General features: G+C 49.9%; 1 protein-coding gene across 2 annotated transcripts in view; it reads right to left on the bottom strand.

The window, feature by feature from the left end:
* The window catches only part of UHMK1 (U2AF homology motif kinase 1), a 37,360-nt gene extending 12,604 nt beyond the window's left edge, over positions 1-24,756 (bottom strand). Inside the window, exons 1-5 of one of the 2 annotated variants that reach the window (XM_065554770.1) lie at positions 24,411-24,756; positions 17,949-18,241; positions 14,374-14,565; positions 11,972-12,066; positions 10,684-10,760 (exon numbers count right to left, since the gene is read on the bottom strand). In XM_065554770.1, coding sequence (XP_065410842.1) covers positions 10,684-10,760; positions 11,972-12,066; positions 14,374-14,565; positions 17,949-18,241; positions 24,411-24,693 — 940 coding nt within the window. In that variant the 5' untranslated portion in view covers positions 24,694-24,756. The remainder of the gene's footprint in view (positions 1-10,683; positions 10,761-11,971; positions 12,067-14,373; positions 14,566-17,948; positions 18,242-24,410) is intronic. The other variant, XM_065554771.1, reaches the window with a different exon arrangement.
* Positions 24,757-27,398: the final 2,642 nt, after the last annotated feature.

Below are 27,398 nucleotides of genomic sequence, written 5' to 3'. Positions count from 1 at the left end.
GTTCCTGAATGCATGTGAAGCAAGAGCTCCCTTACAAATCTAGCTGTGCACCACTGCACCGTGAGAATTGCACAGTTCACAGTATCAAGGGCAAAAGAAAAGTGCTGGTTTTTTTAAATGCAACCCTTTGCCTTAGTGTAGGGCCCCGTATTCTGGGGAGGTGGAAGGATGGGTGAGTTAGAACCCTGTGTGGGCTCTTCACAGAGCAGAATTACAAAGTAAGCATCCCTTCTTTAAAGGCAAGTTGCCACTCTTGGAGAACAAGAAGCTCAAGGGATGCCTAGAAATCCTGCCACGTGCACTCTTGCTGCAGTGTGACCAGCGAGGCCAGCACAGAATAGTAAGATCCTAATGAATGGTTCATCATCAACAGACCACCAAGACCTCTAACAAACCCTAAAGCAACAAGAACTGCCCATGCCTTCAAAGGTATGAGGCGGGGTAAATTCCCTAACAGACCACGAGGCAGATTGTAGATTGAGACCATGGCAGTCTGACCCACCTTCCCTCAAGGCCCTTATCTGTAGGTTACAGCAGCCGGGAAAACAAAGAGGCAGTCCCTGGAGTTTTCACTCAGCTCTAACTCTGCCCAGCTAGTTGGGGTCGAGAAAAGTTTTGGAGATGAGCTCCTTTAAGGGCCTTATTCCATGTAAGGGCCTTCCCAATTAAAGTGGGAGGGGGCAGCCTCTCTAGGATGGAGAACGTTAGGAGAACGTTAAACCAGCTAAGCAGCTATCTGTCCTAGAATGACTCAAGACCACCACCACCTCGCTAGACCTGTGTCAGGAGGTGCTGCAGTCCAGAGCGTGAGCGGAAGGAACAAAGAGTTAACAGGCAATGGCTGCTTCCAAAGGAAGCTGATCAATTTAGGAACGAACACTTAAGTGTCAGACCGAATGCAGCGGAGAAGGGGGAAGAGCTCTAGTATAAACCACCAGTCCGAGGGCTTGCCTATGTGAAAATTTAGTTCACAGCAAGCTGGAGTGTGAATCTACCCCCACACTAGCCTGCCATGGACTAAGTGTCCATGTGGACTCTGCTGATTCGCATGAACAGTTCATTACCGTGATTTGATTGAGTCCCAGTTCAAAGTGGACTAGATCGAAGTGCACTAATAAACTGTTAAAGCGATTCAGCAGGGTCAACGCGGACAGTTACTCTGCAGCAGACTAGTATGGGGTAGAGTCACACACCAGCTTGCTGTAAATGAAATATTCCTGTAGACAAGCCCCGAGTTTGCTGAGGCAGGACTACCCTAGAATATCAGGGTTGGATGGGACCTCAGGAGGTCCCATCCAACCCCCTGCTCAAAGCAGAACCAATCCCCAACTAAATCATCCCAGCCAGGGCTTTGTCAAGCTGGGCCTTAAAAACATCTAAGGAAGGAGATTCCACCACCTCCATAGGTAATCCATTCCAGAGCCTCATCACCCTCCCAATGAAAAAGTTTTTCCTAATATCCAACCTATACCTCCTGCACTGCTACTTGCGACCATTACTCCTTGTTCTGTCATCTGCTACCACTGAGAATAGTCTAGATCCATCTTCTTTGGAACCCCCTTTCAGGTAGTTGAAAGCAACTAGCAACCCCCCACCCCTTTCTTCTCTTCTACAGACTAAATAATCCCAGTTCCCTCAGCCTCTCCTCATAAGTCATGTGCTCCAGCCCCCTAATCATTTTCGTTGCCTTCCGCTGGACTCTTTCCAATTTTTCCACATCCTTCTTGTAGTGTGGGGCCCAAAACTGGACACAGTACTCGAGATGAGGCCTCACCAATGACGAATAGAGGGGAATGATCACGTCCCTCGATCTACTGGCAATGCTCCTACTTTTACAGCCCAAAATGCCATTAGCCTTCTTGGCAACAAGGGCACACTGTCGACTCATCCAGCTTCTCATCCACTGTAACCCCTAGGTCCTTTTCTGCCGAATTGCTGCCTAGCCACTCGGTCCCTAGTCTGTATCAGTGCCTGGGATTCTTCCGTCCTAAGTGCAGGACTCTGCACTTGTCCTTGTTGAATGTCATCAGGTTTCTTTTGGCCCAATCTTCTAATTTGTCTAGGTCCCTCTGGATCCAATCCCTACACTCCAGCATATCTACCACTCCTCCCAGTTTAGTGTCATCTGCAAACTTGCTGAGAGTACAGTCCATGCCATCCTCCAAATCATTAATGAAGATATTGAACAAAACCAGCCCCAGGACCGACCCTTGGGGCACTCCGCTTGAAACCGGCTGCCAACTAGACATGGAGCCATTGATCACTACCCATTGAGCCCGACAATCTAGCCAGCTTTCTATCCACCTTATAGTCCATTCATCCAGTCCATACTACTTTAACTTGCGGTAAGAATACTGTGGGAGACCGTATCAAAAGCTTTGCTAAAGTCAAGCAATAACATGTCCACTGCTTTCCCCTCATCCACAGAGCCAGTTATCTCATCATAGAAGGCAATTAGGTTAGTCAGGCATGACTTCCCCTTGGTGAATCCATGCTGACTGTGCCTGATCACTTTCCTCTCCTCTACGTGCTTCAAAATTGATTCCTTGAGGACCTGCTCCATGACTTTTCCAGGGACTGAGGTGAGGCTGACTGGCATGTAGCTCCCCAGATCCTCCTCCTTCCCTTTTTTAAAAAGATTGGCACTACATTAGCCTTTTTCCAGTCATCTGGGACCTCCCCTGATCGCCATGAGTTTTCAAAGATAATGGCCAATGGCTCTGCAATCACATTCGCCAACTCCTTTAGCACCCTCGGATGCAGTGCATCTGGCCCCATGGACTTGTGCTCGTCCAGTTTTTCTAAACAGTCCTGAACCACTTCTCCTCCTCCCCGTACTGTGCTGCCCAGTCCAGCAGTCTGGGAACTGACCTTGTTCGTGAAGACCGAGGTAAAAAAAAGCATTGAGTACATTAGCTTTTTCCACATCCTCTGTTGCCTCCCCCATTCAGTAAGGGGCCCACACTTTCCTTGACTACCTTCTTGTTGCTAATATACCTGAAGAAACCCTTCTTGTTACTCTTGACATCTCTTGCTACCTGCAACTCCAAGTGTGATTTGGCCTTCCTGATTTCACTCCTGCATGCCTGAGCAATATCTTTTATACTCCTCCCTGGTCATTTGTCCAATCTTCCACTTCTTGTAAGTTTCTTTTTTGCGTTTAAGATCAGCAAGGATTTCACTGTTAAGCCAAGCTGGTTGCCTGCCATACTTACTATTCTTTCTACACATCAGGATGTTTTTTTCCCCTCAACCTCAATAAGGATTCTTTTAAAATACAGCCAGCTCTCTTGGACTCCTTTCCCCCTCATGTTATTCTCCCAGGGTATCCTGCCCATCAGTTAACTGAGGGAGTCAAAGTCTGCTTTTCTGAAGTCCAGGGTCCGTATTCTGCTGCTCTCCTTTCTTCCTTATGTCAGGATCCTGAACTCGACCATCTCATGGTTACTGCCTCCCAGATTCCCATCCACTTTTGCTTCTCTCTGTTTGTGAGCAGCAGGTCAAGAAGAGCTCTGCCCCTAGTTGGTTCCTCCAGCACTTGCACCAGGAAATTGTCCCCTACACTTTCCAAAAACTTCCTGGATTGTCTGTGCACTGCTGTATTACTCTCCCAGCAGATATCAGGGTGATTGAAGTCCCCCATGTGAGCCAGGGCCTGTGATCTAGTAACTTCTGTTAGTTGCCTGAAGAAAGCCGCCTCCCCCTGGTCTGGTGGTCTATAGTAGACTCCCACCACAACATCACCCTTGTTGCTCACACGTCTAAGCTTAATCTAGAGACTCTCAGGTTTGTCTACAGTTTCATACCAGAGCTTTGAGCAGTCATACTGCTCTCTTACATACAATGCAACTCCCCCACCTTTTCTGCCCAGCCTGTCCTTCCTAAACAGTTTATATCCATCCATGATAGTACTCCAGTCATGTGAGTTATCCCATCAAGTCTCAGTTATTCCAATCACATCATAATTCCTTGACTGGGCCACGACTTCCAGTTCTCCCTGCTTGTTTCCCAGGCTTCTTGCATTTGTGTACAGGCACTTAAAATAGCTCGCTGATTGTCCTGCTTTCTCAGTATGAACCTCTCAAACCAGACACTCAACATCTATGCGAGGTACTGATTCATTGGCCCGAGATGCTGATTGACGCTGTGATCATTCCCTCATTGCTATGGGACCAGTCACCGACACCTGCAACCGAATTGAGAGGCAACACTCAGGGAAATACAGAACTGAAGGGCTGCTCAAATGGTGTCTCACTCCTGGACAGGACCCTTGCTACCAAGGAAGTGGAGAACAGGTATACAGGCGCATCTTTTTCTGCTGGACACAGAGACTGCATGGAATAGCCCAGTACCATGAACTGCCAACTAGCAGCTCCTCCTACATGTAAATGACAGAAATGGCATTTCTCCAGAGACCCCACTGTTGCTTAGTTCAGGAGCTAGCTACTAAGTGTCTCCAACCCCAGTCCCTGTCTTGAGGGGCCAGCCCACAATACAGCTCACAGCAAATAGTACCATACCCATGGGTAGGGTCCTACCAAATTCACGGTCTATTTTGGTCAATTTCACGGTCATAGGATTTTAAAAATGGTAAATTTCATGATTTCAGCTATTTAAATCTGAAATTTCATGGTGTTGTAATTGTAGGAGTCCTCACCCAAAAAGGAGTTGTGGAGGGGTCGCAAGGTTATTGTAGGTGAGGTTGCAGTATTGCTACTCTTACTTCTGCACTGCTGCTGGCGGCAGCGCTGCCTTCAGAGCTGAGCAGCTGGAGAGTGGCTGCAGCGGGCTGGGAGCCCAGCTCTGAAGGCAGAGTCGCTGCCAGCAGCAGCACAGAAATAAGGGTGGTATGGTATGCCGCCCAGCTCTGAAGTCAGCACAGAAGTAAGGGTGACAATACTGTGACTCCCCTGCAATTTCCTTTTGGGTCAGGACCCCCAATTTGAGAAATGCTGGTCTCCCCCCCCATGAAATCTGTATAGTATTGTGTAAAAGCACACAAAAGTCCAGATTTCACGGTCTGTGACGCATATTTTATGGCTGTGAATTTGGTAGGGCCCTACCCATGCGTAGCTCCAGCAAAATGAACTGACTTGTGGAGTGAGGGTATCACAATGCAATTGTAGATAAGTCTATCCCCAGTGCAGCCAACTTCCCAGCAGAACTGGACTGTAGGGAGCGCTGACCCAGCTGTGTCAAAAGTGAAAGCAAAAGCTTCAAGCGATATTCTAGATTAACTCTCTAAGAAAGCACCAACCAATGCTTCCTTCTGCAGCACCGCCTCACACCATGCAAACAGGCAGAGAAAGGCTTTGAATACCAGTCACAAGGAGCAGAGCTAGGAACTAAGCTATAATGGAATTGCAATATAGGAATCACAATCTGAAGCACTGACCTACCAGCCACGCAGTGATCCCAGAAGACAGAGCGGTCACTGGGTAAAACAGCACCGGGAGCGGACTGTTGAGATGCTGGTCCCCCTGGAGTTGTCAGTGACCCAGAACAACATAGACACACATACTCCTAAAACTTCACCCTGCATGGCACCAGGACATGGAAGAACTCATTGGTCTACTATCCTGAGTCAGTGTCTTGGTGGGGAAAAGGTGCTTCTGCTGCTCCATCAATAGGACAAAGGCATCAAACACCAAGCCTAAGACATTCCCAGGTTGAAATCTTCAATGCTTCATCCCAAGTGGGACCCCTGCAGACCCCACAATGCGCAGCCCCTTGAACAATGCTGTGGAATGCAACTCCTAATTCCAGACTGCGAGCGTCTGTGCTTCACTAAGCAGTGGAAATCCACAATTCTTCCTGTTGGGAAGCCTTCAATACCAAGCCCTCCTGGACTCCCACTACTGTCATTCCCAGGAGGCTCTGCCTCCACATGGTGCCCAAGACTTCAGTGAATCAGGCACCAGGAGCTTTGATGATGAAATGGGACCCAGGGCTGAGCTGACAGGTCTAACCTGGCAGAAGTGCTGCTTTTCTGCATCTCAGGCTGTGGAGATGCAAGTTCTTTTATTTAGCATTAGCCAGCTAACACTGTTCAGTTCCTTTGTTAATGAGATACGCACTGGCCTAGACCCCTGGAGAGGTTACATAGCTCCCACGTGGTGGTGGCCTAGGGAAAGTGGATTTCTTGCAGCCTGTTTCCTGGCGCTGGAAAGCCTTGCCTCTCTGCTTTCCATGCTCATCTGGGAGCAGAATCTGACAGATCTGGGTGCAGTGACATGGCTCTTAGGGGCTCAGCTGACTTCTCCTGTCAAGTTATTACTGTAGCTCAGCCTGGCTGGTATGCAGGGGGAGACAGCCTGGCGGGATGACCACAGATGTATCTGTGCTGCCTCCCGCTGTCCAGCACTTCAAAAGACATTGTACTGCTGCTGTGGCTAGAAAAGCCTCAGCTGGTGGGCACCTCAGAGTCTGGGGAAGTGAGGATGATGCTTTCAATGGTGATAGCTACCAGATTTCCCAGAAGACAGCTCAGGCCTCAGCCCCTGGGCATTTCTCCAGAGGCTCACCACTTTAGAGCCCAGTAACACTGCTGTGATGGAGCATCTCTGCTGCTTGGCACCAACACGCCAACCTGCCAGAAGGCCTCAGTGGGTGTGCCAGTGTCTTTACTACATCGACACAACGCAAAAGCCCTGGACCACCTCATGTTCTCTGGTGTCCACAACTCAAAAAGGAGGCTACAAAATGGAGAAGTTCAGAACAGAGCTACAAAGATAATCTGAGGTCTGGAAAGCCGACCTAACAGTTGTCTAGTTTACTGAAGAAAAGGTTAGCAGATGACTTGATCACGGTCTACAAGTCCCTATGGATACATCTACCCTGCAACAAAAGACCCATGGGCACGGCTGCGGCTGGCCTGGGTCAACTGACTCAGGCTCTTGGGACTCAGGCTGCAGGGCTAAAAACTACAGTGCAGACAGGCTTGGGCTGGAGGCCGGGCTCCAAAATCCCATGAGATGATTGGGTCTCAGAGCCCAGGTGTCTACACTACTATTTTCAGCCCGAGTCAGTTGACCTGGGCTCTGAGACTCAGCGCTGCAGGTTTTTCAGTGCAGTGTAGATGGACCTGTGTAGGGAGAAGACTTTTGAGAGCAGCAGGTTCTTTAATCTAGCAGACAAAAAGGCAGAATAAGATTCTCCAGCTGGAAATGGAAATCACCAAATTTCAAACTGAAAATATGACAAGTGTTTTGAAACACCTCGGGTGCTGAGCCATTGGAACAACTCTCACAGGCTGGGCTGGGGTCTCCTGCACTTGGAGTCTTTAGAGCATGACTAAGTGATGGCCTTCTAAAAGATCTGCTCTAGCGCAACCGTATGGCCTGTGTTATTAGGTGGGCAGCCCAGAGGGTCCTAAATGCCTTAAAACGCTATGAGCCTACACTAGATCTTACACAGCCCTAGAGCTGTCGTGTTGCAAGCAGTCATAGCTATATCCTTCTGAAGTATGAGCGCCATTTTACATATGGAGAACTGGTCACAGAAATTACAAGACTTGCCCAGGGTCACGTAGGAAACCTTTGGCCAGCCACAAACCGAACCTGGATCTTCTGGGTCGCAGTCCAGTGCTTTAACCACAATGCCCTAGTGTCAATGCATCAAAGCTCCTTGCCTTCCCAAAGCCCCGAACCTTCACATACACATGCCTTCATTCTTTTGGGCTCAAGAGCTGTTGTGCAGTCCGACTGTAATGCCTTCGAGGGCAGGTGGACAGAAGAGCCATCTAGAGCCTGCCGCTGTCTTTCAGCAGGAAAGGGCCAAAAATGACCCTGAGATGCAGAAGTTGTACTCTCTAAAAGTGGGAGGAGCCCTGGCTCAAAAAGTCTGCCAGGCAGAGCACTTCCAGGTAGCTAGGGAGATAATACTTCAAATGCAACCCAAATCCCTCACAAAACAGGAAAAGTGTTAACATGATCCCCAACCAGCCAGGCACTGAGCCTGCCCAGAGTAGCTGTCCTCAGCCCAAGGCTGCCGGCTCGAATGAAGCTATTGGCCTGAGCCCTCACAAACCAAGGTGTTCTACCAAGGTCTATGAGAATTCTTTGAGGGGGTCAATAAACATGTGGACAAGGGGGATCCAGTGGATATAGTGTATTTAGATTTTCAGAAAGCCTTTGACAAGGTCCCTCACCAAAGGCTCTTAAGCAAGGTAAGCTGTCATGGAATAAGAGGGAAGGTTCCCGATTGGTAGCTGGTTAAAAGGTAGGAATAAATGGTCAGTTTTCAGAATGGAGAGAGGTAAATAGGGTGGTCCCCCAGGGATCTGTACTGAGCCTAGTCCTATTCAACATATTCATAAATGATCTGGAAAAAGGGGAAAACAGTGAGGTGGCAAAATTTGCAGCTGATACAAAACTACTCAAAATAGTTAAGTACCAGCCAGACTGCGAAGAGCTACAAAAGGATCTCTCAAAACTGGTGACTGGGCAACAAAATAGCAAAGTAATGCACATTGGAAAACAATCCCAATTATACGTATAAAACGATGGGGTCGAAATTAGCTGTTACCACTCAAGAAAGATCTTGGAGTCATTGTGGATAGTTCTCTGAAAATATCCACTCAATGTGCAGCGGCAGTCAAAAAAGCAAACAATGTTGGGAATCTTTAGGAAAGGGATAGATAAGATATAAAAATATCATACTGCCTCAATATAAAACTATGGTACGTCCACATCTTATTATTGCATGCCACATCTCAGGAAAAAAAAAGAAGATATTGGAATTGGAAAAGGTTCAAAAAAAAGGGCAATAAAAATGATTAGGGGTATGGAATGGCTGCCATATGAGGAGAGATTAATAAGACTGGGACTTTACTGCTTGGAAAAGAGATGACTAAGGGAGAATATGCTAGAGGTCTATAAAATCATGACTGAGGTGGAGAAAGTAAATAAGGAAGTGTTATTTACTCCTCATAACACAAGAACTAGGGGGTCACCAAATGAAATTAATAGGCAGCAGGTTTAAAAACAAACAAAAGGAAATATTTTTTCACACAATGCACAGTCAACCTGTGGAACTCTTTGCCAGAGGATGTTGTGAAGGCCAAGACTATAACAGGGTTCAAAAAGGAACTAGATAAATTCATGGAGAATAGGTCCGTCAATGGCTATTAGCCAGGATGGTCAGGGATGGTGTCCCTAGCCTCTGTTTACCAGAAGCTGGGAATGGGTGACAGGAGTTGGATCACTCAATGATTACCTGCTCTGTTCATTCGCTCTGGGGCACCTGGCACTGGCCACTGTCGGATGGACCTTTGGTCTGACCCAGTATGGCAGTTCTTATGTTCCAGGGCCACTCTGAGCTTTGAGAAGCTTCCTCTTCTGCAAGCCTATCCACCCCACACTTCACACAGCTCAGGGAAAGCTGCAGAGACTCAGCAGAAGCCACTTGCCAGCCCAGAGGCGAGAGACTCCACAGCTGCTAATAATTTACACTGTCATTAATGAATAAGGAGTACAGCTGTGCTGCCTAAAGAACTAAAGAATGCAAAGCCATGTGTGCAGCTCCTGGGGGGACTGACAGTCGTTCAGGGGGGAGGAGGGGAAGGCAGGGTAATTGGACACAACATGGAGAGGGTCAAGACTCCAAAGAGGCAGGAATGTTCCTGACTTTTCTCCAGCTGGAAGCTTGTGACCCAGCACGTGATTTGGCGCAGATGGCCTTTCCATTTCAACTGAAGAGGAAATCACACTGTTGGATCCAAGAGGGCAGTGCTGACTGAGCAACGCAGTGACCCCAACACCAGCATGCAGTGTGATTTGCGGTGTAGTCCCCAGAAGGAGGACTTGACTCCCACTTGTGCCTGATCCACTGGACCACACTGCTGCCTTCAGTGGGCAGTATATGGACATTGCTCAGCTGCTAACAAGCTTAATTTGATGAGGCACTAACAGAAGCCACTGTCAGACAGCTTCTCCCCTCCGCCCCCCACGGTGCTTCAAAAGCCCCGAGATTCATACTCAGGCCTTGTCTACACTTAAAATGCTGCAACCGCACAGCTGTAGTGCAGTAAAGACATTACCTAGGCCCCGATGGAAGGGCTTCTCCCACTGATGTAGGTAATCCACCTCTACGGGAGAGTGGGAGAATTCTCCCATCAACGACTGCGCCAGGGGTTAGTTTGGTTTAACTGTATTGCTCAGAGGCTGTGGATTTTTCACACCCGAGCGATGTACTTATACTGACCTAATTTACTAGTGTAGACCAAGCCTAAGTGGGAAACAAGGTAACCATATATATATATATATTTTTTTTATATCTGCTTACCTAGAGCTCAAGGCTACCCAAAAGAGCTTTTCATAGTACCCATAACAGGCACATATTACTGGTTACCCTTCTTCTTTGGGTGGTCAAGTAAATGCCGGTTTTGTCTAAGTTAAGCAGAATCTGTGAGAAGTGCCTGCCTGCCCTTCTAGAGGGAGACCAACACTTTGTGGCCTCCAGCTAGGGAGACAGGCCACAGTCAGATCCTGTGCACAGGGTGAAGCATGGGCAAAGCTTGAAGCAGCTGTGCTGCAGAGGACTGGTGGCTGCCATCAGGCACAAAAGACCAACCCAGGGAGAATAAGTGAAGGAAGCCTGAGGGGCAAAACAATTCCAGCTGGACACAAGGGCTCCTTGCCCTTGATGTTAGAAGCCTGAGGCGGATGGAACTACACAACTTACCAAAGGGAATGCTGAAGAAGGGGCTGCACAGGGCCTTTGCAGCAGTGGCTCTTTTCGCTTGGTCATCATGAAGCATGCTAGAAGACAAAGGGAGACGTCATGTTTTTGCACACAGCATCCCCACAGCAAAGGCAGTGATGAGATCTGCATTTCAAGTGAGTCTGGAACCTTAAGTACAAACCCCACAGCACATCTGCCCCCTTACAGCACTCACACACATGGGATTTCTGTGCACTCTCTTTTGTCCATAGTCTGAGAATTTTGGCGTTACAAGCACCTTAAAGGGCTTCTTACAGGAGTGTTTGGTGAGTAACTTTTCCAGACTCCTCTACCAAAACTGAGTTTGGAAAGCGACACTTAGATTTTAGCACAGGCCATGTTGATGAGTGGTTTCATTTATACCATCAGTTATAACCATTTCTAGCTACAGGTCCATGATTGAATATTCTCCTACAGATGCTGCCCTATGGCTGCTCCAGAGTCTACCCTTTCATAGTGAGATGGCTGTTCTCTGAAAAGCCTCTGCATATTCCCATTTACAGGATGGCAGGCGACCGTGCCACAGTGACCTAGAACCTTCTGGGGAAAGCTGTGATCACTGGGGCTCACAACACTGGATGCTCAGGGACAGACGTCGATCCCCTCCCCCAGCCTCCTTTTAAGTCCTCTTCCCCATGGGAACTCTGATTCAGCTGCTGCTCAGAGCTTCCCCCACTAGCAGCAGGGAAGTGACATGACTAGAGCTCCATTGCAGCCCACCAGGCAGTCAAGTCAGTTTCTTTGCTGCTAGAGTTATTGATTTACTCTGCTGCTACTTGGGAAAGATCAGAGCCCTCTCCTCTACTAACTTAGGAACTGCAGATGCTCCTATTTGGACCTTATTGACATCACAGGGAAGGCATTTTTCCAAACATGTTTCATCTACTGGCTTAAAGAGATGCTGCCAACGCCTCATCACCATCAATATTTTTATACAAGTTCCCCATCACACCATTCCCCGGACAGCAACAATGGCAGTGCTAGCATAGGCAGGCCACCAATGTTCTCTACACCCACTCTGTGCAGCCCTGCTCACACAGTAATTAGAATACCAGGAGTCAGGCACTCCTGGAGCTGCACTGCCAGCACAACCATGGGAAAGTTTCAGGAGAGTAGGCAGCCTAGACAAGGACTGCAAGACTCCTTGGAATCTGAATGCAAGACAAACCTTTACAAGTAGAATAGTACTGCTTGGAACAGCATACATGTACCTCAGAGTAACATGTAACATTTGCTATTTGCAATATACCTCTTGATAAGGTCTCTGAGGTGATAGGCTGGGATGGCTGAATTTACCACACCTTCACTGGCAAAAATGTGATCAATGATGGCAGAATTGTTTGTCTGGAAAGCAAAAGCAGCCAGGGTTAGAAGGAAAATAAAATCCTGGGGTGAACATTCACCAAAATGCTGAGACTGAGGGGGCATTTCCTATGGGTAGGGCCCTACCAAATTCATGGTCCATTATGGTCAATTTCATGGCCAGAGGGTTTTAAAATTGGTCAATTTTACAATTTCAGATGTTTACATCTGAAATTTCATTGTTGTAATCATGGGGGTCCTGACCCAAAAGGGGATCGGGGGAGAGGGGGTGTCGCAAAGCTGTTGTAGGAAGGTCACAGGATTGCCATCCTCACTTCTGTGCTGCCTGCAGAGCTGGGCTCTGAAAGTAGCAGCCCCAGAGCTTCCTGCAGCAGGAGGAGGCTCCCAGAAGTGGAGGTGAGTCTGATCTCCCAGTGCTGGTGGGAACACCCCAGGCAGGGGCTACTAAAGGCTAGCACTGGCCAGTGGCGGATTAAAGCATGGGTCCTGGCCAATTTGGGCACCCTGAGCTGCAGGTAGGGGGGCAAGCACCAGCATCCCAAGCCATGGGAGGTGGAAGCCCTGAGTCTGGGCAGAAGCTTTGGGGTAGAAGCCCCGAGCCCAGCTACATGGCTGCTGCAGCGCAGAAGTGAGGGTGTACCACACTCACTTCTGTGCTGCCTTTGGAGGCAAGTCTGATCTCCCCACTGAGAGCAGCTGTGCTGGGGAAGGACAAGTCCTGTTTCTCCCCAGCTCAGCCTGGACTAGCAGTTAGGAGCCTCCAGCTGGGAGGCTCCAGCAGAAGGGGGAGATCAGATTTCACAGGGATGAGCTTATTTCACAGTCTGTGACACATTTTTCAGTTCCTTACTGGGAGTCTTTCTGAATGATGCCTACTGCCAAGAGAGGAGCTGGAAATAAAAGTGACCATTTCAGAGCAGAAATGTGGAGTCAGTCAGTCAGACATGCCTTGCAGCACTCTCCTGTCCTCAGTACACTCCTAGAGCTAATAAACAGCCCTACATTGTGAGAGTCGCACTAAAAGCCAGAGAAATGTATTGCTTTGTCACCATGCCACTGAACTAGTTTGCAGAAATGTAACTGATCTATTTCACTTTCCATTCTGGTGTTACACCAAAGCTGGCAGTCTTACAAACAGAGCCAAGATCTAGGCTAAGTCTACATTGCAGAATTGTGTCGACAAAAGTGATGTCGCTCTAATTAAGCCACTGTTGCATATCCACGCTATGCTCCTTGTGTCAGTGAAGCGCATCCACACTAGCAACTCTTGCATTGACACAGAGCAGTGCACTGTGGGTAGCTATCCCTCTGTGCAACTGGCCGCAGGGTACTTTGGGAAGGGTTTGCAATGCCTCCTGGGGCAGGTACAGCATCATATGATGTAGATTTCTTGGCCATCTTGCTAGATTGGCAGCCTCTTTTCAACTGAAGTGTGTGGGGGGGAGGGGCAGAGGGGGACAGTGTGTGACAGGGTGTGTGTGTGTGTTGGAGGAGAGGGAGTGTGCTGGCACGCAGTCTCTAAGTTCCGACAGCCGCCGGAAGCAACCAGTCCTGAGACAGGGGGACATCCCCGACATCAGCCCCCGCCTCCCTCCCTGGCTCTGCACAGCAGTCTCTCTCTCTCTCATGCGCACACACATGCACACACACACGTGCACTCCTGCCTGCCTGCCTCTGTGTGTAGTGCAGGAGACAGCAGCATTCTGTTAATGATTTTGTCTTTGTTGCAGGCATGCTCAGCTGTCAGCATTTCCTGGAGCTTTGAAAAGGGCTTTGCACGGCAGTCGAGTTCAAAACAGTGAACAGAGCGGTCACAGTGGGCATTGTGGGATACTGCGGGAGGCTAGTTCTGGTGATATAATGAACAGCAGCATCTACACTGTTGCTTTGTCACTAAGTTTGCCACAAAAAGCTCTCTGCCTTTCGTGGAAGTGGTTTGATTTTGTCACTGAAACTGAAGAGTTTTGTTGCCAAAAGTGGCATTGCACTGTGTACACCTCCATTGTTTAGTCGCCAAAAGCTGCCTTTTGTCAACAAAACTCTGCAGTATAGACAAGACCCAGTCCTGGAGCCTTAGCATTTCACCCGTCCCACAGTATGAATTCAGGCCCCAAAGAGACATCCCCATACTATGGACAGGTGCAATATTAGTGCTCCAGAACAGTAACTCCCAAGAAGGCTGAAGAAAGAACTAAAGGGATGGTTTCAATGCATTTTCTGGGCATTGGGAATAGCATCATATAAGCAGGATAAAACCAGGGAGCACAAGCTCCTCCAGCATGAACAATGACCCTGGATTTGTGAATCCAAAGAACAGCTTTTCCTCACCTTCCATTCCTGAGATTGGACAGTATGTTTCAGTTTCATTCCTGAGAACATTTCCAGTAAAACGATTCCTAGACTCCACAGATCTACAGCTGAGGTACATTCCGTTTCACTCTGGAGCCCCGCCTGAGCCAGGCAGTTCTGCAGCTCTGCCTCTGGAGCCCGATACCCATCTGTCTGAATGTATTTCACATCCTAAGGAAGATTGAACATAGAATACTAGAACCAAGATTCAGCCAATTCCCTCCCCTCCCCGCCCCCTTATACCAGCTTCTAGAGTCCTTTCCAGATAGGCCGGGGTTCTCAAACTGGGGGTTGGGACCCCTCAGGGGTCAGCGAGGTTATTACATAGGGGGGTCGTGAGCTGTCAGCCTTCACCCTAAACCCCGCTTTGCCTCCAGCATTTATTAAAAAAAGTGTTCTTACTTTATAAGGGGGGGGTCACACTCACAGGCTTGCTATGTGAAAGGGGTCACCAGTACAAAACTTTGAGAACCACTGAGATGGGCAGCTTAACAAAAGCTTGCTAAATCTCCAGGTGTTAAACAGCCAGCCAAGTTTAGAAAGTTCAGTCTGTTTTGGTAGCCTAGCCAGCAGTTTGGTGAGACACTTTAAGAGAGAACCACCTCCCAGTAAGAAAGCTAGTGGCTCATTTTGACATCAGTGATTTGTATTGGAGATGAAAGTGAAAGGCAGAGCACCAATATCAATGCAAGCAGTGTCATCCTGGACCAGTCCAATGATCTTCTGAACAGATAACCAGTCTCCTGCCAAGGAGAATTCTAGATGCTTCAGAGTAAGGTGTCAAGTCCCCATAATGCTCCTCCAAAAACTAATGCAGTATATAAGGACAGAGAGGACTTCTGGGCCTAGCTCATGATCGGCTTATGTCATAGAGCAGAGAGGACGGATAATGGCTTCTGTTCAAATACTAATATTTTAAAAGCTAAATCCTAAACAAACATCTGTAATATGCAGGCAGGGAACTTAAATATACTTTCCCCCCAGCTCTCCTCTCCCCCTGCAGTCAGAAAAACCTGCAGCAATCAATTCCTGTTCAGCAGCGACAGCTCTGCCTTTTGCTACTGAAGAGAAAGTAAAATGCCTATACGCTGCCTGTTCAAAGAAAAGAGAGATGGCAGCAGAGGAAATAAACTACATGCCTCCTTGCCTTTATAGGGCTGCTCAGGAGCATCGTTTTAGAGTCAAGCCAGGGCATTACAGCAGAAGAGAAGAGTCTGAAACTAAATTCTCCAGGCAAAGTGTGGAGCCAGACAACTTTACCAGGAACCCATTCAAAGAGAATTAATTTCAGTTCAACTAATTGACTGTACATCTCTTGCAGATTTATTCTCACAAAGTGCCTTTCATCCGAAGGAGCCCAAAGTGGCTTGTAAACTTCAAACTGACATACGAGCAGTATAAAAAGATCCCTTCACCCACTCTAAGTGCAGACATGTTTGAAGCAAAACACAGCCGAGGTTTAACCACCCAACTAAACAGCAGCTTAGGGCAGAAAGATAACACTGGCTAGCTAAAACCGAGAGGATACAGGCCAAATATAATTCCCAAATCTGGAATTTAGCCACCTCTGCCATCGGGAAGAGCCAAGATCACTGGTAACCACAAGTGGTCGAGACCTCATTTTACCAGAGAACCTCTCTAAAAGCCCAGCACCCCCTAGCTTTAAGTGATAGAAAGGGAGATATTTTTATTTAAAAGAGGAGAACCATGTCAAAGAGGCCCAAGAGTCAGAAGTGAGGAAATTAAAAATCAGACAAGCAGCCCTAGTGGTCACAGAAGGCACTTACGCACCTAAACAACAGGGGGAAGAGGACAAGCCAGCTTCAGTCTGTTCTCATGGCAAGGCTCGAGGTTATTCAGGTCAACCTGGATGGCTCCCAACACCAAAACCAGGAAATTCAGCCCAGCAGAAAGGTCCAAATACAAGAAGTGAATTAGGATGGTTAAGAAGGAATTAGAGGAGCAAACACGATGGGAAAACCACAACACATTCTGCTAGGCAGAGTAACAAGTCACTAGCACAGCATGGCAGACAGCCACAGGTCCCGAAAGCACTTCAGAGCAAATTGGCCATGCCACTAACTAAAATATGCTCATTAAAATCAGCTACTGTACCAGAGAGCTCAAAGATAGCAAATCAAATGGATGACCTTGGCAATCAGACAGTGAGCCTTGTTTTCAGTACCAGGCCAAGTGGTTGAAATAATTGAATCATAGAACATCTAGATGAACAGGATACAAGAGGGACAAACCACCACCACTTCTGAAAAAGAAAATCATGTCAGTCTTGTCTACTACTATTCTTAGTGGGTGTCAGCCACAAGGTGGATGAAGGAGAACCAGCTGACAGGCAATCTGGACTTCAAAATCCCTCTGACAGACCCCTCACAGGAAGCTATTAAGGAAACTAAGTAGTCCCAGATGAGAGGTAAATTAGTGTCATATGTTAACAGTGAGGTGTCCTATGGCTCCTTAGGAGGACTAGTGCTGTTTAACATATGAATGATCCAGAAAAGGGGCTGCCCAGGAAGATGATGAGATTTACAGATGACAACATGGTTTAACTTAGCTGAGACAAGTAAAGCCTGAAGCACCAAAAGGGGTCTAACAGAGCTGGGTGAATGGAGGCTGCATGGTTTCAGATGAAAGTCTGTGTTGATAAATGCATGGTAGTGCACATCAGGATAAATAATCTGAACTGTCCATACACCGGGGGCAGGTGTGGGTGGGCTCCATATTAATGTTAGGCATATGGAAAAGGAACCAGGGCATCCCTGCAAAGAGCTCAATGAAAATCTGCTCAATGTGAAGCGGCAGTCAAAAGATCAAACAGAATGCGAGGATTCATTAATAGCATCACCCTATCTTGGAAGGCACATAGCAGAAAAAGAGGTCAAAAGATGGGTGAAAACTGAGTGACAGTGGGATTTTCATAGGAGAGACTGAAAAGATGAGGGTTGTTAAGCAGGTGAATAAGAAGGGACATAGGGTAATGGTCGTACATAAAATAAGGAATGCTAGAGGAGAGCCTGTAGATTTATGCACCCCAGTTTACCCTCTTGCACAATACAAGAACAAGGGACTGTCTGTGAAATTGAAAAGCAACACATTTAAAAAAGGCATTTAAACCCAATGTTTAATCACCCTGAGGAATACACAGCCACAAGGTATCAAGAGAAGGATTAGACATTTACATGGATAATGGGAACATCTGCATCCTGTTAGATGAGATACAAGCTCATGTTCCAGGGCACAGGCCAGGCACTAGCTATCTGGGTTTAGGAAGAAACTGACCCTAGGGGCCTACTACTTCCTAGCTGCACCTTCCTCTGAAGCATCTGGTATCGGCCACAATATGGACCACTAGTCTGACTGGGTCTTCAATCCCTACATTCCTACAGAGCTGGACCATTGGCTCAGTAACGATCCACAGAGACGGGTAACCCCTAAAGAGTCACCAGCCCAGCAAATCCACATAGCTGCCGAGAGTTGACAGGATCACAGCACAGTGACATGAAACAGAATTAAGTGCTCCTATAAACGGTGTTCCAAACCTGATTTCCCTCTTTGAAGCTAAGCCCAAAGTCAATGAGTTTAAAGCACTCTTCCTCTGCACTCCACAGGATGTTGCGTGGCTTGAGGTCTGCATGCACATAGCCTTTGTGGTGAAGGAAAGACAGGGCCTCTAACACATCACGGGCACAGTGCTGGATCATCCACATGGAGCAACCCTGATGGCTGGAGTAGAGAAGCAGCTCTGACACGCTGATGTCCAGCAGCTCCAGCAGGAGGCAGCGAGAAGGGCCATTTGCAGAGAAGTGGTTGGTGAACACGCCATACAGCGTCACTGGAATCAGACAAGGGCAAAGCTGGTGAATTCAAAGTGACTCCAAGTTGAGCATCAGACCCGTTCTGCTTCCCTTTAGATCAGTGAGGGAGCGTAGGGAGGCTGAAAAAGAATGTGCTCAGCTGCGCTTGGAAATCCCCCAGCACAGACAGGCCTCTGATGCCTGCCTCTCCCCTCACATGACACCTGCACTGTCGTGGTGGGGAGAGGAAGAGGGAACGGGCTGGTTTTGGAGCGTACAGAGCCAGCCTGCTAACCCTTTTCTTGCTACATTTGCACTTTGGACTCCAAGCAAGGAACCAGCAGATTATTCAAAACTCCTACTGGTTCTGCCAGAGGCTGGATGCATGCTTCATCACTTTTCCCTTCCCCCACCCAGCATGGGCACAGGGAGGCAGGGCATAGCAGCCTGCAGCAGCATATAGGTGGCACCTGGTCTCAGGGCAGACCCCCCTCCACACTGATCTGCTAGATGCTGCAGGATGAAAAGCCCTAGAACACAGGAGGGTACAAAGCACCTCCCAGCTTCAGATCCCAACCTGGCCCAAAGCACAGCCTGCCCACGTGGGGGCCTGGGGCTGATAATTGGAGGCTGTGGATTGGCCTGTCCTTGGTCTGACCTGATTACCACTGCTGCAGTGGACGAGTTGTGCAGAGGGCATTCCCATGCCCAGTGCTGCAGGGGACTGGTCAGTAGCCCTAGGAGGTGACCCTGGCATATTTCCTCAGGCTGCTGTAGGGAGCAGGTGTATCCAGTTCCCCAGGAAGGGGTCCCAGCCCATTTCCAACATTGCAGTGGGGGCCCCCCCATCAGGATGTCACTGGGGCAGGGAGGGTGATGTCCCCATCCTGGCTCAGGAGAGCTCCGGTTAGAGATGTTGCTGGGAGGGGCTAGGGGCCCCAACACAGCCTGGGGGAGGTCCCAGTTACCAACACTGTGGAGGGGGATGGGAGGCCAGGCCAGGGGTGAGGGGGAGCCAGGGTCTCTGTTACTGCTGTGGAGGGGTCCCGGCTCCTGATGTTGCAGTTGGGGCGTGTGTGTCTCGGCTTGGTGGGAGATCACAGGGAATGGTGGGGGGTCCAGGTTACTCATAAACTCAAAGGTCAGAAGGGACCATTATGAATGATCATCTAGTCTGACCTCCCGCATGATGCGGGCCACAAAAGCTGACCCACCCACTCCTGGAAGAATTCTTGATCCCTTGACTCAGCTGTTGAAGTCCCCAAATCATGATTTAAAGACTTCAAATCGCTGAGAATCCTCCAGCAAGCGACCCCTGCCCCATGCTGCGGAGGAAGGCGAAAAACCTCCAGGGCCTCTGCCAATCTACCCTGGAGGAAAATTCCTTCCCGACCCCAAATATGGCGATCAGCTGAACCCCGAGCATGCGGGCAAGATTCTCTAGCCAGACCCTCTGGAAAAAGTTCTCTGTAGTAACTTTTAATATCCCATCATTGACCATTGTTGCTAATTACCAGCGATGGCACGTTATTGACCTATTGACTAAAATCACTTTATCCCATCAAACCATCCCCTCCATAAACTTATCAAGCTTAATCTTAAAGCCAGAGAGGTCTTTCGCCCCCACTGTTTCCCTCGGAAGGCTGTTCCAAAACTTCACCCCCTCTGATGGTTAGAAACCTTCGTCTAATTTCAAGCCTAAACTTCCCGACGGCCAGTTTATATCCATTCGTTCTCGTGTCCACATTAGTACTGAGCTGAAATAATTCCTCTCCCTCCCTGGTATTTATCCTTCTGATATATTTAAAGAGAGCAATCATATCCCCCCCTCAGCCTTCTTTTGGTTAAGGTAAACAAACCGAGCTCCTCGAGTCTCCTTTCATATGACAGATTTTCCATTCCTCGGATCATCCTAGTGGCTCTTCTCTGTACCCGTTCCAGTTTGATTTCATCCTTTTTAAACATGGGAGACCAGAACTGCACACAGTACTCCAAATGAGGTCTCACCAGTGCCTTGTATAACGGAACCAGCACCTCCTTATCCCTACTAGAAATACCTCGCCTAATGCATCCCAAGACCGCATTAGCTTTTTTCACGGCCACGTCACCTTGCATATTACAGATGTTAAACTAACAGGCCTGTAGTTACCTGGGTCACTTTTTTCCCCTTCTTGAAAATAGGAACCACATTAGCTATTCTCCAGTCAAACGGTACCACCCCCGAGTTTACAAATTCATTAAAAATTATTGCTAACGGGCTTGCAATTTCTTGTGCCAGTTCCTTTAATATTCTCGGATGAAGATCATCCGGTCCGCCCGATTTAGTCCCGTTAAGCTGTTCGAGTTTGGCTTCTACCTCAGATACAGTAATGTCAATCCCCACTCCTTTATTCCCATCCGTCTTGCTTCTACTATTCCTCAGCCTTTCATTAGCCTCATTAAATACCGATGCAAAATATTCATTTAGATATTGTGCCATGCCTAGATTATCCTTAATCTCCACTCCATCTACAGTCTTAAGCGGTCCCACTTCTTCTTTCTTTGTTTTCTTCCTATTTATATGGCTATAAAAGCTCTTGCTATTGGTTTTAATTCCCCTCACAAGGTCCAACTGTACACGGCTTTTGGCTTTTCTCACTCCGTCTCTACATGCTCTGACCTCAATAAGGTAGGTTTCTTTGCTGATCCCTCCCATCTTCCACTCCCTGTACACTTTCTGTTTTTTCTTAATGATCCCTTTGAGACGCTTGCTCATCCAGCTCGGTCTAAATCTCCTGGCTGCGAACCGTTTTCCCTTTCTCGGGATACAGGCCTCCGACAGCTCCTGCAACTTCAACTTGAAATAATCCCAGGCGCCTTCCGCCTTTAGATCTCTAAATATGTTAGTTCAATCCACTTCCCTAACTAGTCCCCTTAATTTATTAAAGTTAGCCCTTTTGAAATCGTAAACCTTAGTCTCCGATTTAATTCTGTTAATCTTTCCATTTAGTTTAAACTGAATTAGCTCATGATCACTCGAGCCAAGGTTATCCCCTATAACCATTTCCTCAACAAGGTCCTCACTACTCACCAAAACCAAATGTAAAATGGCATCCCCCCTCGTCGGTTCAGCAACTACTTGATGAAGGAATTCATCAGCTATCACGTCTAGGAAAATCTGAGCCCTATTATTGTTACTAGCATTTGTTCCCCAATCTATATCCGGGAAGTTAAAGTCTCCCATCATTACACAGTTCCTATTAGTATTTACTTCCCTAAAAACATTAAAGAGTTCTCTGTCCATATCCAGGCTAGATCCTGGCGGTCTATAGCACTCCCCAAGCACTATCCCAGGGGAGGCTCTAGTAGTTCTTTTACCCAATGTGAGTATTGCCCAGACAGACTCCGTCTTATCCATTCCATCACTTATTATTTCTTTACAGTTTACCTCATTACTGACATACAATGCTACTCCCTTACCTTTACCCTTTAATCTGGTCCTTCCTAAACAGCACATACCCTTCCATACCTGTACTCCAGTCATGACTACTGTTCCACCACGTTTCAGTTATTCCTATGATATGCGGTTTCATTTCTTGGACCAGGAGCTCTAATTCCTCCATTTTGTTACCTAGGCTTCTTGCATTGGTGTCTAAACATCTTAATTTATGCCGTTTGGCCTCTCTCACATTTGTTATCCCATTTGGTATGCACACTGTATTGCTAGTATGACCTTTTAGTCTAGTATCCCCCCCCGCACATGTCCAATCTTGTCCCCCCGGCTATATCCGTTCTTATTTCATTGTCCTCCCTCTCAATGTTATAATCTGGTGTGGAGATTAACTCGTGTTATGATGGTGGGTAGATCTCTGTCCCAGGGCAGTTGGGTCCTGGCTCCTGATATTGCAGAGGGATCAAAGACGGGGGGGAGGGGAGGGAAGAATCTTGGTTACCGATGTTGCAGTAGGGGAGTGGCAGTCTCTATCTTGGGGAGGTCCTAGCCCATGCAGGTGGCCCAGTTACCTCATGCTGCAGTAAGAGGAGCCCCGTTCCGATTACTGACATTATAGCTGGAGATAGAGCACCACTGGCCTGGCGGTACAGGGTTGTGAGCTAGTGAGGGAAGGGACCCTGGTTACCAATGTTGTTGGAGGGTTGTAGTCCCTGATGTTATGGTGGGGGGGCCAGGCCTGGTGGGGGTACAGGCCCTGTCACTGATACTGTGGTGGTGGGGAATGGAGGTGGGCGTTCCAGCCCAGTTGGACCAGCCCAATTACTGATGTTGTAGCATGTGGAGAGGAGGATGTGCTGTGGTGGTGCAGTGGGAAGGGGGGGGGCAGGGTTGGCAGGGGCCAGGGTCCCCATTACTGATGCTGTGGAGGGGCAGGGAGAGGGGGGCCAGGACTAGTAGGGTTCAGGGTCCCTGTTACTGATGCCATGAGGGTGCAGGGAGAGAGGGGCCAGGTCTGGCAGGGTCCCTGTTACTGATGTTGCAGAGTGGGGTCGGGGGGCCCTGGTTACTGATGCAGTGGTAGGCCTGGGGGGTTCTGGTTTATGAGGCAGTAGGGAACCCAGCTACTGATGTTGCAGTAGGGACAGGAGGTCGGTGGTTCTGTACCGGAGGGTGGGGGTACCACAGTTAGCAGTGTTGTGGGGAGACTGGGGTGCAGGGGTCCTGAATCCTGATCACTGATGTTGGGGTGGGGTATGGGGGTCCTGTCCCAGCCCTGTCCTAGTTACTGGGAGAGGGAGTAGGGGGTCCAGGAGGGTCTTAGCCCAGAGGACTAGCAGGGGTCCTGATTACCAATTTTACATAGGGTCCTAGCTGGAGGTCGGGTCCCAACCCAGTTACTGAAGTTGTGGGGTGGGAGTATGGGGGGGGGGGGGTGCTGGCCAGGAGGTCATGGCCGAGTCCAGGTGTTGCAAGGATTAGGAGGAGCGGTCCTGGCCGGTCCCAGTTACTGGGGTGGGGGTCCAGGTTGTGGGATGCAGGGAGGGTCCTGGTTACAAATGTTGGGGGAGAGTGCAGGGGGTCCCAGTCCAGGCATGCAGAAGGGCCCAGGTGGTCCCGGTTACCCATGTTGCATGGGGGATCCTGGTTACGGATGTTGTGGGAAGGGTCATGACCATGGAGGCCTGGCCTGTAGGCAGTGCCAGGGATCCTGATTACTGATGTGTGCATGTAGGGGGTCCTGTCCTGGGAGAGGGATGCCAGGGGTCCCAGGTACCTGTGTTGCAGGGGGGTCCAGACCCAGTCACTCAGGGGTCCTGGCCAGAGAGTTCAGGGGAATCCTGGTTACTGATGTTGCTGGGGGAGTGTGGAGCATGTCTCAGCAAATCCCGGTTACTGATGTTGCTGGGTGTGTGTGTGCGTGTGTGTGTGTGTGTCATGGAATTCAGGGGGGTCCACAGCCTAGGGGGTCAGAGGGTCCCATTACCAATGTTGCCGGTGGTAGGATGGGGTAGAGTATGGGGGTAATGGGGTGGGGTCCTGGTTACCAATGTTGCGGCAGGGATGGGATAGAGTATGGGGGCTAAACGGGGGAGGGGAGGAGGAAGATGAGGGGTGTCCCAACTGGCCCCGGTTACCAATGTTGCCAGGGAGTGCAGGGGGTCCTGGCTGGAGCACACAGGGGTTCCCAGTCGGTCCAATTATGGGGACTTGGAGGGGGCAGGAGGTCCTGGCTACCGATATTAGAGGGACAGGGAGTCTAGGGCTGGCCATGCAGAAGGCCCCAGCTGGTCCTGGTTACTGTGGTGGGGTCCTGGCCCAGAGGATGCAGGGTGGGCCCTGGTTACAGATGCTGGGGTGGGGGGCAGAGGGTCCCACCAAGTAGCACAAGAGGCTGTCTGTTACTAATTTTTTGGGAGGTTGTTCTGCTTACTGATGTGACAAGGGGGGAAGAGTTGCGGCCAACCCCCCAGCCCCCAAAACAGGGTCAGTCCCAGGCCACAGGTTCCTTTACTGATGTTGTGTGTGGGGGCGGTTCAGGATACATGTTCCAGAGAGGTGCTGGGTGTCCTGGCCAGTGCCGCTGCTGGGAGGCGCGGGGGAGGAGTCCTGATTACTGATGTTGTGCAGGGTCCCGGGGGGGGGGGGGCAGTCCCGTTGCTGGGGGCAGTAGGGTAGGGGGTCCTGTTATCGCAGTTGCCGGGGGTGAGGGGTCCCGTCACCGATGTTGCCGGGGGGGGGGGGAGGAAGGAGATAGGGATGGGGGATCCCGTTACCGATGTTGCCGGGGGGGAAGGGTGGGGGGCTCCCGTTACCGATATTGCGGTGGCCCCGCAGTTGCTCCAGCGCGGCGCGCTCCTTGCCGAAGCCGTACTCCGGGGCGCTGCGGGCGGCAGGCCCAGGCCGCGCCGGGGGCACGAACTCCTTGACGGCGCCGAGCGGAGCGCGCGGGTCCCCGCAGCACCGCACGCGGAAAACGGAGGCGGAGGCACCGCTGCCGAGCTGGGCCTGCACCTGCCACAGGCGGCCCAGCGCCTCCAACAGCGGGGCCCCGGCCATTGCCACAGCGCCCGCCGGGAACAAGCCAGAGCTCCACCCCCGCCAACGGACCACCCCTGCCTCCCTGGTCCCGCCCCTATGACTCCGCCCCCACTGACCCCGCCCCCTTCCAGACCCTATCGATACCTCCCACTGGACCCTATACACCCCCACCAGATCCTATAGACTTCCAGCTTGCGCTATACCCCCATCAGGCGCTATACCCCCACCAGACCCTATAGATCCTAGACACCCTATACACCCCCCCAACACCAGACCCTGTAGATCCCCTACCAGGCTCCATACACCTTATATATCCCTTGCCAGATCCTATACACCCCCACTGGGTCCTATAGGCTCACCACCAGGCCCTATGCACTCTATGGACCCTTGCCTGACTCTACAGACACCCTCACCACCAGACCCTATACTCCTAATAACTCCATAACCTGCTATAAATTCCACCAGCCCTGGCATATTGGGCTGTATTAGTAGGAGCATTGCCAGCATCTCAAGGGAAGTGATTATTTCCTGCTGTTCGGCACTGGTGAGGCCACACCTGGAGTATTGCGTCCAGTTTTGGTCCCCCCACTACAGAAGGGATGTGGACAAATTGGAGAGAGTCCAGCAGAGGGCAACGAAAATGATTAGGGGGCTGGGGCACATGGCTTACGAGGAAAGGCTGATGGAACAGGGGTTATTTAGTCTGCAGAAGAGAAGAGTGAGGGGGGATTTGATAGCAGCCTTCAACTACCTGAAGGGGGGTTCCAAAGAGGATGGAGCTCGGCTGTTGTCTGTGGTGGCAGATGACAGAACAAGGAGCAATGGTCTCAAGTTGCAGTGGGGGAGGTCTAGGTTGGATATTAGGAAACACTATTTCACTAGGAGGGTGGTGAAGCATTGGAATGGGATACCTAGGGACGTGGTGGAATCTCCATCCTTAGAGGTTTTTAAGGCCTGGCTTGACAAAGCCCTGGCTGGGATGATTTAGTTGGTGTTGGTCCTGCTTTGAGCAGGGGATTGGACTAGATGACCTCCTGAGGTCTCTTCCAAACCTAATATTCTATGATTCTATACCTCTATACCCTGCACTCCATGTACACACCTATATCCCTCAATACAGCCCCAATACCTCCAACTGCCTCTATATCCCCTATAATGCCCATTGGCCCCCATATATCCCAATACTCCATAGCTCCTGGCTGCCTTTATACCCCCTATAACCTCTGTATTCCCTAGACTTCCTATAAGCCCCATACTTGCTATGCACCCCAATATCCATCCTATACTACCTCCCCTCAGGTCCCTATACCTCACACTATCCTATAACCCCACCTACACTTATGCCACCCTAGAATCCCCATATCTGCTACACTACCCATAGGTCCCTATAAACCCCAATGCCCTCATCTATCCCTATGCTCCTCTGTAATTCCCATATCCGCTGTGCCTCCAGAGACTCCTATGTTGCCAATTCTGGTAATTGTGTTTCTTAAGGCCTTAGGTTCTGGAGGCCTGTCATTAGGGGAGATTGTCAACTTTCATTTAAAAAATAAGTTTCTAGCCTGCCAGGTGGTGGAGAAATGTTTGAAAACATGACCTGAGCGATCCTTAAAGACTCAGAAATCTTCATACCAAGAAAAAGAGCCCAACACTGATGATTTCTTTTAAATATCATAATTTTTAACCAATCTCATGATTTTTTGGTACCCAACTCACTATTTGGAAAAGGATCAGGTTGACAATACTGTCTATTCTATACTTATTGAATATGCAACTGTCTACTGAACTGGGTGAAAGCTAGTGATCTGCTTGTGTGTGTGAGACAGAGAGAGCAAGTTTGGAGAGCTGCTGTATATCCCCAACACACCACCACCCACAGGCAGGGCCGGCTCTGGCTTTTTTGCCGCCCTAGGCAAAAAAGCCACCCGCCGCCCCCGCCCCCCCCAGCGTGGCAGGGGAGGGCGCCGAGCAATCCCCCACCGGCCGGAGCGCCGGGGGGAGGGCGGCGAGCCCGCCGCGGCTCTGCTCTCCCTGGCGGCCAGAGCGCCCGGAGGAGGGTGGGGAGCCTGACCGGGGCTCTCCGCTCTCCCCGGCGGCCAGAGCGCCGGGAGCAGGGCGGAGAGCCCGACCGGGGCTCTCCACTCTCCCCGGCGGCCAGAGCGCCGGGAGGAGGGCGGAGAGCCCAACCGGGATCTCCGCTCTCCCCACCGGCCAGAGCGCCGGGAGCAGGGCGGGGAGCCCGGCTGGGGCTCTCCACTCTCCCCAGCGGCCAGAGTGCCAAGGGGAGGGCGGAGAGCCCCCGGCGGCAGGAGCGCCGTGGGGAGGGCAGCAATCCCAGTCGCACCCCGCTCTCGGGCGGAGCGCCCCGCCACGCCGCCCCCCTCCAGGCGCTGCCCCAAGCACATGCTTGGTGTGCTGGTGCCTGGAGCCGGCCCTGCCCACAGGATTTGAAGGCAATGGGGCGACTCATGTGAAGTGAAGCTTGGGATCAAGGCCTCAGTGAGGGTCTGTTGTTGTTAGTCTGAGATATCTACTCACCCTTACTCACATGTGCAGGTTTGAACTCATCAGCAAAGCTGGATCTGAGGCATTTCTCCCCATCCCCCCGCACAAGAGGACATCTTGTCAGAGATGTGTGTGTGTGTAGAGAGTCATGCACCTCTCTCTGGAGCAAGGAGTGGGCATATCCAGCACCATCAATGTCCGGTGACAGTGCCAGTGCC

The sequence above is a fragment of the Chrysemys picta genome, chromosome 8, assembly GCF_011386835.1.
Source record: "Chrysemys picta bellii isolate R12L10 chromosome 8, ASM1138683v2, whole genome shotgun sequence".
Taxonomy (NCBI): Eukaryota; Metazoa; Chordata; order Testudines; family Emydidae; genus Chrysemys; species Chrysemys picta.
The sequence above is the reverse complement of the archived record's forward strand: the minus strand, read 5'-3'. Positions and strand labels throughout refer to the sequence as shown.